Consider the following 15,191-nt stretch of genomic DNA (forward strand, 5'->3'; position numbering starts at 1 on the left):
TGTGGCTACGCCCGGTCCTTGCGAAGGTTAAAACAGCACCAACTTGACAAACTATCGTTGTGGTTTTGATGCGTAGGTAAGAACGGTTCTTGCTAAGCCCGTAGCAGCCACGTAAAATTTGCAACAACAAAGTAGAGGACGTCTAACTTGTTTTTGCAGGGCATGTTGTGATGTGATATGGTCAAGACATGATGCTAAATTTTATTGTATGAGATGATCATGTTTTGTAACCGAGTTATCGGCAACTGGCAGGAGCCATATGGTTGTCGCTTTATTGTATGCAATGCAATCGCCCTGTAATGCTTTACTTTATCACTAAGCGGTAGGGATAGTCCTAGAAGCATAAGATTGGCGAGACGACAACGATGCTACGATGAAGATCAAGGTGTCGCGCCGGTGACGATGGTGATCATGACGGTGCTTCGGAGATGGAGATCACAAGCACAAGATGATGATGGCCATATCATATCACTTATATTGATTGCATGTGATGTTTATCTTTTATGCATCTTATCTTGCTTTGATTGACGGTAGCATTATAAGATGATCCCTCACTAAATTATCAAAGTATAAGTGTTCTCCCTAAGTATGCACCGTTGTGAAAGTTCTTCGTGCTGAGACACCACGTGATGATCGGGTGTGATAGGCTCTACGTTCAAATACAACGGGTGCAAAACAGTTGCACACGCGGAATACTCAGGTTAAGCTTGACGAGCCTAGCATATAACAGATATGGCCTCGGAACACGGAGACCGAAAGGTCGAGCGTGAATCATATAGTAGATATGATCAACATAGTGTTGTTCACCGTTGAAACTACTCCATCTCACGTGATGATCGGACATGGTTTAGTTGATATGGATCACGTGGTCACTTAGAGGATTAGAGGGATGTCTATCTAAGTGGGAGTTCTTAAGTAATATGATTAATTGAACTAAAATTTATCATGAACTTAGTACCTGATAGTATCTTGCTTGTCTATGTTGATTGTAGATAGATGGCCCGTGCTGTTGTTCCGTTGAATTTTAATGCGTTCCTTGAGAAAGCAAAGTTGAAAGATGATGGTAGCAATTACACGGACTGGGTCCGTAACTTGAGGATTATCCTCATTGCTGCACAGAAGAATTATGTCCTGGAAGCACCGCTAGGTGTACCACCTGCGCCAGCAACTGCAGACATTGTGAATGTCTGGCAGTCACGTGTTGATGACTACTCGATAGTTCAATGTGCCATGCTTTACGGCTTAGAACCGGGACTTCAACGACATTTTGAACGTCATGGAGCATATGAGATGTTCTAGGAACTGCAGTTAATATTTCAAAAGAATGCCCGGATTGAGAGATATGAAGTCTCCAATAAATTCTACAGCTGCAAGATGGAGGAGAATAGTTCTGTCAGTGAGCATATACTCAAGATGTCTGGGTATTGCAATCACTTGATTCAACTGGGAGTTAATCTTCCGGATGATAGCGTCATTGACAGAATTCTTCAATCACTGCCACCAAGCTACAAGAGCTTCGTGATGAACTATAACATGCAAGGGATGGATAAGACGATTCCCAAGCTCTTCGCAATGCTAAAGGCTGCAAAGGTAGAAATCAAGAAGGAGCATCAAGTGTTGATGGTCAATAAGACCACCAGTTTCAAGAAAAAGGGCAAAGGGAAGAAGAAGGGGAACTTCAAGAAGAACAGCAAGCAAGTTGCTGCTCAAGAGAAGAAACCCATATCTGGACCTAAGCCTGAGACTGATCGAGTGCTTCTACTGCAAGCAGACTGGTCACTGGAAGCGGAACTGCCCCAAGTATTTGGCGGATAAGAAGGATGGCAAGGTGAACAAAGGTATATGTGATATACATGTTATTGATGTGTACCTTACTAGAGCTCGCAGTAGCACCTGGGTATTTGATACTGGTTCTGTTGCTAATATTTGCAACTCGAAACAGGGACTACGGATTAAGCGAACACTGGCCAAGGACGAGGTGACGATGCGCATGGGAAATGGTTCCAAAGTCGATGTGATCGTCGTCGGCACGCTACCTCTACATCTACCTTCGGGATTAGTATTAGACCTAAATAATTGTTATTTGGTGCCAGCGTTGAGCATGAACATTATATCTGGATCTTGTTTCATGCGAGACGGTTATTCATTTAAATCAGAGAATAATGGTTGTTCTATTTATATGAGTAATATCTTTTATGGTCATGCACCCTTGAAGAGTAGTCTATTTTTGATGAATCTCGATAGTAGTGATACACATATTCATAATGTTGAAACCAAAAGATGCAGAGTTGATAATGATAGTGCAACTTATTTGTGGCACTGCCGTTTGGGTCATATAGGTGTAAAGCGCATGAAGAAACTCCATACTGATGGACTTTTGGAATCACTTGATTATGAATCACTTGGTACTTGCGAACCATGCCTCATGAGAAAGATGACTAAAATGTCGTTCTCCGGTACTATGGAGAGAGCAACAGATTTTTTGGAAATCATACATACAAATGTATGTGGTCCGATGAATATTGAGGCTCGTGGCGGATATCATTATTTTCTCACCTTCATAGATGATTTGAGCAGATATGGGTATATCTACTTAATGAAACATAAGTCTGAAACATTTGAAAAGTTCAAAGAATTTTAGAGTGAAGTTGAAAATCATCGTAACAAGAAAATAAAGTTTCTACGATCTGATCGTGGAGGAGAATATTTGAGTTATGAGTTTGGTCTTCATTTGAAACAATGTGGAATAGTTTCGCAACTCACGCCACCCGGAACACCACAGCGTAATGGTGTGTCCGAACATCGTAATCGTACTCTACTAGATATGGTGCGATCTATGATGTCTCTTACTGATTTACCGCTATCGTTTTGCGGTTATGCTTTAGAGACGGCCGCATTCACGTTAAATAGGGCACCATCAAAATCCGTTGAGACGACGCCTTATGAACTGTGGTTTGGCAAGAAACCAAAGTTGTCGTTTCTTAAAGTTTGGGGCTGCGATGCTTATGTGAAAAAGCTTCAACCTGATAAGCTCGAACCCAAATCGGAGAAATGTGTCTTCATAGGATACCCAAAGGAGACTGTTGGGTACACCTTCTATCACAGATCCGAAGGCAAGACTTTTGTTGCTAAATTCGGAATCTTTCTGGAGAAGGAGTTTCTCTCGAAAGAAGTGAGTGGGAGGAAAGTAGAACTTGATGAGGTAACTGTACCTGCTCCCTTATTGGAAAATAGTTCATCGCAGAAACTGGTTTCTGCGACACCTACACCAATTAGTGAGGAAGTTAATGATGATGATCATGAAACTTCAGATCAAGTTATTACTGAACTTCGTAGGTCAACCAGAGTAAGAGCCGCACCAGAGTGGTACGGTAATCCTGTTCTGGAAGTTATGTTACTAGACCATGACGAACCTATGAACTATGAAGAAGCGATGGTGAGCCCAGATTCCACGAAATGGCTTGAGGCCATGAAATTTGAGATGGGATCCATGTATGAGAACAAAGTGTGGACTTTGGTTGACTTGCCCGATGATCGGCAAGCAATTGAGAATAAATGGATCTTCAAGAAGAAGACTGACGCTGACGGTAATGTTACTGTCTATAAACCTCGACTTGTTGCAAAAGGTTTTCGACAAGTTCAAGGGATTGACTACGATGAGACCTTCTCACCCTAGCGATGCTTAAGTCTGTCCGAATCATGTTAGCAATTGCCGCATTTTATGATTATGAAATTTGGCAAATGGATGTCAAAACAGCATTCCTGAATGGATTTCTGGAAGAAGAGTTGTATATGATGCAACCGGAAGGTTTTGTCGATCCAAAGGGAGCTAACAAAGTGTGCAAGCTCCAGCGATCCATTTATGGACTGGTGCAAGCCTCTCGGAGTTGGAATAAACGCTTTGATAGTGTGATCAAAGCATTTGGTTTTGTACAGACTTTTGGAGAAGCCTGTATTTACAAGAAAGTGAGTGGGAGCTCTGTAGCATTTCTAATATTATATGTGGATGACATATTGCTGATTAGAAATGATATAGAATTTCTGAATAGCATAAAGGGATACTTGAATAAGAGTTTTTCAATGAAAGACCTCGGTGAAGCTGTGTATATATTGGGCATCAAGATCTATAGAGATAGATCAAGACGCTTAATTGGACTTTCACAAAGCACATACCTTGACAAAGTTTTGAAGAAGTTCAAAATGGATCAAGCAAAGAAAGGGTTCTTGCCTGTGTTACAAGGTGTGGAGTTGAGTAAGACTCAATGCCCGACCACTACAGAAGATAGAGAGAAAAGGAAAGATGTTCCCTATGCTTCAGCCATAGGCTCTATCATGTATGCAATGCTGTGTACTAGACCTGATGTGTGCCTTGCTATAAGTCTAGCAGGGAGGTACCAAAGTAATCCAAGAGTGGATCACTGGACAGCGATCAAGAACATCCTGAAATACCTGAAAAGGACTAAGGATATGTTTCTTGTTTATGGAGGTGACAAAGAGCTCATCGTAAATGGTTACGTTGATGCAAGCTTTGACACTGATCCGGACGATTCTAAATCGCAAACCGGATACGTGTTTACATTGAACGGTGGAGCTGTCAGTTGGTGCAGTTCTAAACAAAGCGTCGTGACGGGATCTACGTGTGAAGCGGAATACATAGCTGCTTCGGAAGCAGCAAATGAAGGAGTCTGGATGAAGGAGTTCATATCCGACCTAGGTGTCATACCTAGTGCATCGGGTCCAATGAAAATCTTTTGTGACAATACTGGTGCAATTGCCTTGGCGAAGGAATCCAGATTTCACAAGAGAACCAAGCACACCAAGAGACGCTTCAATTCCATCCGGGATTTAGTCCAGGTGGGAGACATAGAAATTTGCAAGATACATACGGATCTGAATGTTGCCGACCCGTTGACTAAGCCTCTTCCACGAGCAAAACATGATCAGCACCAAGGCTCCATGGGTGTTAGAATCATTACTGTGTAATCTAGATTATTGACTCTAGTGCAAGTGGGAGACTGAAGGAAATATGCCCTAGAGGCAACAATAAATTTATTATTTATTTCCTTATATCATGATAAATGTTTATTATTCATGCTAGAATTGTATTAACCGGAAACGTAATACTTGTGTGAATACATAGACAAACAGAGTGTCACTAGTATGCCTCTACTTGACTAGCTCATTAATCAAAGATGGTTATGTTTCCTAGCCATTGACATGGGTTGTCATTTGATTAACGGGGTCACATCATTAGGAGAATGATGTGATTGACTTGACCCATTCCGTTAGCTTAGCACTCGATCGTTTAGTATGTTGCTATTGCTTTCTTCATGACTTATACATGTTCCTATGACTATGAGATTATGCAACTCCCGTTTACCGGAGGAACACTTTGTGTGCTACCAAACGTCACAACGTAACTGGGTGATTATAAAGGTGCTCTACAAGTGTCTCCAAAGGTACTTGTTGGGTTGGCGTATTTCGAGATTAGGATTTGTCACTCCGATTGTCGGAGAGGTATCTCTGGGCCCACTCGGTAATGCACATCACTTAAGCCTTGCAAGCATTGCAACTAATGAGTTAGTTGCGGGATGATGTATTACGGAACGAGTAAAGAGACTTGCCGGTAACGAGATTGAACTAGGTATTGAGATACCGACGATCGAATCTCGGGCAAGTAACATACCGATGACAAAGGGAACAATGTATGCTGTTATGCGGTCTGACCGATAAAGATCTTCGTAGAATATGTGGGAGCCAATATGAGCATCCAGGTTCCGCTATTGGTTATTGACCGGAGACGTGTCTCGATCATGTCTACATAGTTCTCGAACCCGTAGGGTCCGCACGCTTAACGTTTCGATGACAGTTATATTATGAGTTTATATGTTTTGATGTACCGAAGGTTGTTCGGAGTCCCGGATGTGATCACAGACATGACGAGGAGTCTCAAAATGGTCGAGACAGGAAGATTGATATATTGGAAGCCTATATTTGGATATCGGAAGTGTTCCGGGTGAAATCGGGATTTTACCGGAGTACCGGAGGGGTTACCGGAACCCCCGGGGTTAATGGGCCATAGTGGGCCTTAGTGGAGAAGAGGAGAGGGGGGCGGCGCCCCCCCTTTCCTTCTCCTCCTCCACCTCTTTCCCCCCCTTCTCCTATTCCAACAAGGAAGGGAGGGAGTCCTACTCCCGGTGGGAGTAGGACTCCTCCTGGCGCGCCTCCTCCCTGGCCGGCCGCACCTCCCCCCTTGCTCCTTTATATACGGGGGCAGGGGGCACCCCAAAGACAACAATTGATCGTTTGATCTTTTAGCCGTGTGCGGTGCCCCCCTCCACCATAGTCCACCTCGATAATACTGTAGCGGTGCTTAGGCGAAGCCCTGCGTCGGTAGAACATCATCATTGTCACCACGCCGTCGTGCTGACAAAACTCTCCCTCAACACTCAGCTGGATCGGAGTTCGAGGGACGTCATCGGGCTGAACGTGTGCTGAACTCGGAGGTGCCGTGCGTTCGGTACTTGATCGGTCGGATCATGAAGACGTACGACTACATCAACCGCGTTGTGCTAACGCTTCCGCTTTTGGTCTACGAGGGTACGTGGACAACACTCTCCCCTCTCGTTGCTATGCATCACCATGATCTTGCGTGTGCGTAGGAAATTTTTTGAAATTACTACGTTCCCCAACAGGTTATTCTCAAGAGGAGTGGACTCCGCTCCTCACTCACGAGAAAATGGCTGGTCATCGGGATGCCCAGTCCCATGCTTTATGCAAACCAAATCAAAATAATTGCAAACAAAACTCCCCTAGGACTCTTGTTAGTTGGAGGCACTCGTTGTTTCGAGAAAGCCATGGATTGATGCTTGTTGGTGGAGGGGGAGTATAAACTTTACCATTCTGTTTGGGAACCGCCTATAATGTGTGTAGCATGGAAGATATCGCCATCTCTCGGTTGTTATGTTGACAATGAAAGTATGCCGCTCAAAATATTATTTATCTCTGCTTTAAAATCGAGCTCTGGCACCTCTACAAATCCCTGCTTCCTTCTACGAAGGGCCTATCTATTTACTTTTATGTTGAGTCATCACCGTCTTATTAAAAAGCACCAGCTGGAGAGCACCGCTGTCATTTGCATCCATTACTATTAGTTTATATTGGGTATGACTATGACTGGATCTCTTTTACCATGAATTACAATGTTTAGTCGGTCCTTGATCTTTAAAGGTGCTCTGCATTTATGTTTTGCGGTCTCAGAAAGGGCTAGCGAGATACCATCTTGTTATATCATATCATGATTGTTTTGAGAAAGTGTTGTCATCCGAGATTTATTATTATTGCTCGCTAGTTGATTATGCCATTGACATGAGTAAACATGAGACCTAAATGTTATTGTGAATATGGTTAGTTCATAATCTTTGCTGAAAACTTGAATGTTGGCTTTACATATTTACAACAACAAGAGCAAACAGAGTTTGTAAAAGTTTTTCTTTATCACTTTCAGTTTATCAACTGAATTGCTTGAGGACAAGCAAAGGTTTAAGCTTGGGGGAGTTGATACGTCTCCGTCGTATCTACTTTTCCAAACACTTTTGCCCTTGTTTTGGACTCTAACTTGCATGATTTGAATGGAACTAACCCGGACTGGCGTTGTTTTCAGCAGAATTGCCATGGTGTTTTCTTTGTGCAGAAACAAAAGTTCTCGGAATGACCTGAAACTTCACGGAGATTATTTTTGGAAATAATAAAAAATATTGGCAAAAGAATCAAGGCCAGGGGGCCCACACCCTGTCCACGAGGGTGGGAGGCGCGCTGCCCCCCCCTAGGGCCCGCCCCTGCCTCGTGGGCCCCCTGGAGCTCCACCGACCTCAACTCCAACTCTATATGTTCGTGTTCGGGGAGAAAAAACCAGAGAGAAGGATCCATCGCGTTTTACGATACGGAGCCGCCGCCAAGCCCTAAACTCTCTCGGGAGGGCTGATCTGGAGTCCGTTCGGGGCTCCGGAGAGGGGAATCCATCGCCATCGTCATCATCAACCATCCTCCATCACCAATTTCATGATGCTCACCGCCATGCGTGAGTAATTCCATTGTAGGCTTGCTGGACGGTGATGGGTTGGATGAGATTTATCATGTAATCGAGTTAGTTTTGTTAGGGTTTGATCCCTCGTATCCACTATGTTCTGAGATTGATGTTGCTATGAATTTGCTATGCTTAATGCTTGTCACTAGGGCCCGAGTGCCATGATTTCAGATCTCAACCTATTATGTTTTCATGAATATATATGAGTTCTTTATCCTATCTTGCAAGTCTATAGTCACCTACTATGTGTTATGATCCGGCAACCCCGAAGTGACAATAATCGGGACCACTCCCGGTGATGACCGTAGTTTGAGGAGTTCATGTATTCACTATGTGTTAATGCTTTGGTCTGGTACTCTATTAAAAGGAGGCCTTAATATCCCTTGGTTTTCGTTAGGACCCCGCTGCCACGGGAGGGTAGGACAAAAGATGTCATGCAAGTTCTTTTCCATAAGCACGTATGACTATATTCGGAATACATGCCTACATTATATTGATGAATTGGAGCTAGTTCTGTGTCACCCTATGTTATGACTATTACATGATGAACCGCATCCGGCATAATTCTCCATCACTGATCCAATGCCTACGAGCTTTTCACATATTGTTCTTCGCTTATTTACTTTTTTGTTGCTACTGTTACAATCACTACAAAACCCAAAAATATTACTTTTGCTACCGTTACCGTTACTTCCATGCTACTTTGCTACTAAATACTTTGCTGCAGATACTAAGTTATCCAGGTGTGGTTGAATTGACAACTCAGCTGCTAATACTTGAGAATATTCTTTGGCTCCCCTTGTGTCGAATCAATAAATTTGGGTTGAATACTCTACCCTCGAAAACTGTTGCGATCCCCTATACTTGTGGGTTATCAAGCCTCCACTGTCCCAGCACGCGCATATCAGGCGGCGCCAGGTAGTTGGCCTCGTGGAGGAGGTAGGCCTCCCTCTTGTCCAGGTCGCGGCGGCCGAAGCCGTTGGCCGCCGCTTCATCGCCGGGGAGTCGCTCCCACATCGGCGGTTGTAGACGCTGTAGACGGGGAGAGGAAAGAGAGAGAGAGAGAGAGAGAGAGAGAGAGAGAAAGAGAGAGAGAGACGAGATGGGGCGTCGGTGGCGAGAGAGGGACTGCGGGTGAAGGAGAGTGCGTCCACCGGCGAGGAAGGGGGCGGTAGACGTGTGTACGCATGGCGGGAGGGGATGGGCGCGCCGCCGCGCGATCACTGCGTCGCCCATGAGGAATCAATGAAGGCTGACCGGCGGCAGCCTTGGCATTGATTCCCCGTAGAAAAATGAGGCAATGAGGAAGACGAGACGCGGCTGGTCGCTGATTCAGTGGGTCCACCGGGCTTTCGCGCCAAAAACGTTTTCCCCGGCACCCCCGGGCGACCCCCAGCGCACCGGGTTTGGCCTGGGTCCGCCGGCGTCAATTTCGTACCTAAGAGCATCTCCAGCCGCGCCCCCAAGGGCCTTTTTTCGGCGCCCGCACCCAAAAACCGGCCCAGTCATGCCCTAGGAGCCCATTTTTCGTCGGTTTGGCCCGAAACTGGCGCCGGCGGACGCAGGCCGAACCCGGCGCGCTGGGGGCGCCCGGGGGCGCCTGGGCAATTGGTATTGGCGCGAACGAATGGCGGGCCCGTCGAGTCAGCGACCCACGCCTCGTCGTCCTCACAACGCCTCGTTTCTCACGGAGAATCAATGCCAAGGTTGCCGCCGGTCAGCCTTCCATTGATTCCTCACGGGCGGCGTGGTGCGGGGACGCGCCCCCCTCCCGCCACGCGTACACACGACGCAGCCCCCCAGCCGCTATATAAGCAGCACCTCCCTAGCCAGAGACGCACCACCCGCCCGCAGCCCCCCTCTCTCCCCGTGCACAGCCGCCGCCGACGTTCTCTTTCCGCCGCTGCAGATGATGGGCGAGAGGTTCAACGGCGACGGGGCGGTGGCCAATGGCTTCGTCCGCCGCTCGCTGCACGAGTGGGAGGTCCACCTCCTACATGAAGCGAACATCCTGGCGCCTCCCGACATGCGCGTGCCGGGGCGGTGGAGGCTCAGCACCGGGGGCGTCCCCGTGCCCTCGCTGCCCCCCCCCCCCCCCGACTACTTCAACGCCGAGGTCGAGAATGCGCGGGCGTCGCTGACGGAGGAGCAGCGGGCCCGCCCGGAGTACGCCGCCGGCAACCACCAGGCGTGGGCGGCCTACTTCGAGCGCCGACAGGCGGAGCGGCTGGCCTCTACCAACAACGCATTGGTGGAACAGCGACGGCCGCCGCCTGTGGTGGGGCGCCCCCGGCCGCACGCTCCATGCCGTCCTCGAGCACCTCGAGGGCGGCAACGAGCTTCCGTACACGTACCCTGCCGTCCCGGCCCCCTGCCGGAGCGGCGGACAATGGATGCCGATGAGGACCGTCTCCTCTTCCCCCTCCTCCCACTCCTCCGGCTCGCCGGCGCTGTACAGCGTCAAGGCCGAGCCCGTGGAGACGTCGCTCGGCCGGCGCACCCGCAGCGCCGGTATCGTCATCAACGAGGGCGGGCGCGCCTCCTCCTCGGCTCCTCCCCGCCTCGTCAAGCCAAAGAGGGAGTCGGGGCTCGCGGGCGTCAAGATGGAGCCAGGGCTCGCCGCCGTCAAGACGGAGGCGGGGTTCAACGACGCTGCGGCCATGAAGTGGGCACAGGAGGACTGGGCGCGGCTGGAGCTGGAGCGCCAGCGCCGCGCCCTAGAGGAGATCGCCGCTCGGCGCCGTGGCCGCGACGATGGAGGCGCCGTCTTCTCTACGACAGCGACGACGACGCGCCGCCACCGGTCCGCCGGGGTGACTCCGGGCAGGGGTCCAGCAGGGACGGCTGCGTGAAGGAGGAGAAGGACGATGGCGACTTCGCCCAGTTCAGCGAGGTCTTCCTATAGTCGCGGCCTTTGTTTTTTAAGTGAATTTTAAGTTTGCTATGAACAACTGTTTAAGTCACCGAAATTTATGCCCATTTGCCGGATTTATTTTCAAAAAAGAAATTAAAAACGCCTTCTGGGGGCGACCCTGGGGCCGGCGGCTGGGAACCCGATCGGCCCCAAGCCGATCTTAGCGCCGGGTCGCCTCCTGGAGGCGATTTTTCGAGCCTCCTGGGGCCAACGGCTGGAGATGCTCTAACCGGCGAAAATTTGGCTTCCGGAGACATAACTGGGCCTTTTTTTAACGCCTGCGATAAAAATGGTCTTGGGAACCTGTTGGGGGAGCGAGTGTAGATGCTCTTATACGTAAGCACAAGGTGATCTAGCCATCTAGGTGAGGCGTACTGCAATGCAAATCAAGTGACACATGGGTCGGGTCCCACGTGAAAGCCACCGTACTGCATGACTACAGAGGACCCCGATCCGGATACTTATATGTCAAACACTGCAATCTGAGACTTTTCTGAATAATGCACCGCACGCCCCTTTCTAAGAAAAGGAGTGAGCGAGCAGGCGTACTAGATAAATGCCAGCCCCAGCGGCCAGCCGACTGGCGTGAGCAAGCTGAGCACTACTAGTACATCTCCCACAGCCACACTCCTCAATCATTCCGAGAGCTCTCCTGGCGCTCGCCGTCTCCGTCTTCTTCTCCACCATGGCCTCCTTCGCCGCGCTTCCTCTGGCCGCTCTCCTGGTGCTGGCCGTCTCGTGGGCATGGGAGCACCTCGTGTGGAGGCCCTACGCCATAGCCAAGAGGCACAGGGCGCAAGGGATTCATGGCCCCCCTTACAGGTTCCTCAAGGGCTCAAACGAGGAGGTGAGGCGGATGAAGGCGGAGACGGCCGACGTGGTGCTCGACGTTCGCGACCACAACTACCTCCCCAGGGTCGCGCCGCACTTCCTCAAGTGGAGGGCACAGTATGGTACGAGATTCTTCTCTCTTTTTTCGAATATGGTACGTGATTTTGCTCAACGCTCCTCTCTGTGCTGTTTTGGTCAATTTGTTACTATATAATATGCTATATATGGTCACCCAAGGGCAAGGCGACATAGATTTTAGTGACCTGTAAGCTAACTGTTGATCCTGTGCAGTTATGATCTACTGTATTCTAGTAGTAGCAACGTGGATATTATGTGGAGTACTATAGTTGATGATACGGATGATAATATGCATACTTGCACATGTGTACACAGGAGAGCCATTTCTGTTCTGGTTTGGCGCGAATCCCCGGATCTGCGTCTTCGACTACGAGATGGTTCGGCAGATCCTTTCAAGCAAATCCGGACACTTTCCGAAGAACGACGCGCACCCGAACGTGTTGGAATTGCTCGGCAAGGGACTGGTATTGGTGAACGGTGTGGATTGGGTGCGCCATCGCAGGGTCATCGACCCTGCTTTCGCAATGGATAAGATGAAGGTAATTGATATTATGCCTTAATCTCCACATAAAAAATGTACGTAGTCCGCAGCAAGCAAGCGTGATGCAAGCTGAATTCTAGTATGAATATCTGTCCACCTTGTACTAGTGTCAAGTAGGAAGAACACACTAGACATAGACATAGGAATGATCGTACACAGAGTGTCAAACCAGTGACCTTTCCAAAAAGGAATCAAATCCAGTGAATAAAAATACAAAATGGGCATGGTTTAATTTTCTATGCAATTACTACTCATATTGCTTTTCACCTTCAATGTTAGGCGATGACGAAAACAATGGTGTCTTGCGCCCAATGCACGTTCGGTGTGTTCGAAGAGCAGGCAGCCAAGAACACAAATGGAGAAATCCTAGTGGAATTCGACAAAGCAGTCCAAGGGTTGACAGCAGATATCATATCCCACACAGCCTTTGGAAGTAGCTACAAATTAGGAATGGAAGCCTTCCATGCCCAGAAAGAGCTCCAGGCAATCGCCATATCCAGTTTACTTAATGTGCAGATACCAGGATTCAGGTAACACCACCCCACATATATATATATATATATATATATATATATGCTTTCATTTGAATGAGAAGCTCATTCCCATATTTGACTCGCTTAATTAAGCGTAACTGCATATGTTCTTTTGAGACCAGCTACCTGCCCACAAGAAGGAATAGGCTCAAGTGGATGCTTGAAAAGAAGCTTAGAAGCACGCTCATGTGTATCATAAACTCGCGGCTAGCGTCGCGAGGGAGCGGATACGGAAATGATCTACTCGGTTTGATGCTTGAGGCCTGCACCACAACAGAGCAAGGGGGCAAGCAAGAGCAGCTAAGCTTGAGCATGGATGAGATCCTACACGAGTGCAAAACGTTCTTCTTCGCGGGTTACGAAACGACGTCGATTCTGCTCACCTGGACAGTGTTCTTGCTCAGTGTGTACCCGGAGTGGCAGGAGAGGCTACGGGAGGAGGTCCTGAGGGAAGTTGGAACGGGTAACCCCAGCGGCGACAACCTCGGCAAACTGAAAGAGGCAAGATCAAAAAACCAACCCTTATCTTGATTTAATGATCACGTCTTGAGAAATTGCTTTGTGCATTAAAATATATATACAGTAGGATCATTCGACGCTCATGCATGCAATGAAATTTCAAGATATGTACAGCTAACTAGAACATGACATGTGTTGCAGATGACGATGGTCCTCCATGAAGCCCTGAGGCTCTACGGCCCTGCTCTTTTCATGCAGAGGAAGACCATAACTGACATGGTGGTCGGAGCCATAACAATCCCCAAGGACCATGCAGTTGTCATAGGCGCCCCATTCATGCACCGGGACAAGAAGGTCTGGGGTGAGGACGCGGATCAGTTCAACCCGACGAGATTCGCGAACGGGGTCGCGAGGGCGGCCAAGGTTCCACACGCCCTGCTGGCGTTCTCGATCGGGCCGAGGGCGTGCATCGGCCAGAACTTTGCGATGCTCGAAGCCAAGTCGGTAATGGCCACGGTTCTGCAGAAGTTCTCCTTCACTCTCTCCCCGACCTACGTCCACGCGCCTGCGGATTTCCTCACTCTGCAGCCTAAGTTTGGCCTCCCCGTCGTTATGAAGCTGCTGGATGTATGAAACGGAACCGGTTGGTTCTGAATGTTGCAGTACAGAACTTCTGAATTTTCTGCCTGAGCTGGCTGTGGTGCATATACTGCACGCAGTGTAAATATTCTTTTCCAAATTAAGGTTGGAAAAGTAGTACGTACAATTACATACAGGAAAATATATTGCATGTGGCCTGACCACCCGTCTGTCTGCATGGATAGTCTAATTTTCGCTAATATATAGTCCTGCCTTGCCTTTCTCTCTAAGCTGAATCTCCTCAGACGCCTCTTGCACCACTTGCACTGTTGTGGATGGTTTTTTGCCAAAGACTCTTGAATTCCCTCCCAGCCATAGCTTTCTCATAGCTGCTGCAAAACCTGCTCTGGAACTTGAAGATGGACGTCTGGAGAAGGAAGTTGAGGCAGAACCTGACAGTCAGGAGTTAAAACTTTTCGCAGTAGAGAAACATGAAAAACAGGGTGCAGAACTTGAAAGCCAATTTATGGTTGGCCCATTCATAAGCCATTTTCCCCACGCGAGCCAAGATTCCAAAAGGGTCGTAGAACTTGAAAGCCAATTTATGGTTGGCCCTAGGTGCAACAGAAGACTGCAGGTACGGCTGAAGTTTGAGAAACACCTGGTCCCCAACAGCAAAAGCACGTTCAGTGCGATGTTTATCTGCTTAAGCTTTCATGCGTTGTTGAGCACGCAGCAGATGCTGCCTAACAGACTCCAACACCATCTGACAGTTGTCGAGCCACGGTTGCAAATCTTCATGGCGAGTAGCGCCATCAGGTGATTGACACGTTCTGTCTCGCCATCAGACTGCGGATGGCGAGCTGAACTCCTACGAAGCAAAGTGCCAGTTTTTTGGAACAATTCCTTCCAAAAACCACTAGTAAAAATGTGATCCCGATCAGACACAATAGAGAGTGGCATACAATGGAGCTTATAAACAGAATCCAAGAAAGCCTCTGCCACCTTTTTGAGCCGTGAAAGGGTGATGTAAGGGAACAAAATGGTCGTATTGGGACAATTTGTCGATGACCAGAAACAAACAGTTATACCTGCCAGATGTGGGCAACCCTTTTACAAAATCTATCGTGACCATTTCCCAAGGAGTTTTAGTTATTGCTAACGGCTGCA

General features: G+C 48.1%; 1 protein-coding gene across 1 annotated transcript; it reads left to right on the forward strand.

Annotated features, from left to right (window-relative positions):
* The first annotated feature begins 11,563 nt into the window (after positions 1-11,563).
* Positions 11,564-14,259, forward strand: LOC109743157 (cytochrome P450 709B2). Its single transcript, XM_020302233.4, has 5 exons — positions 11,564-11,953; positions 12,225-12,448; positions 12,730-12,980; positions 13,106-13,484; positions 13,644-14,259. Exons 1-5 carry the CDS (start codon positions 11,686-11,688, stop codon positions 14,073-14,075), a joined length of 1,554 nt encoding a protein of 517 aa, XP_020157822.1. The 5' UTR covers positions 11,564-11,685; the 3' UTR covers positions 14,076-14,259.
* Positions 14,260-15,191: the final 932 nt, after the last annotated feature.

Source organism: Aegilops tauschii, chromosome 2, assembly GCF_002575655.3.
Source record: "Aegilops tauschii subsp. strangulata cultivar AL8/78 chromosome 2, Aet v6.0, whole genome shotgun sequence".
Lineage (NCBI taxonomy): Eukaryota > Viridiplantae > Streptophyta > Magnoliopsida > Poales > Poaceae > Aegilops > Aegilops tauschii.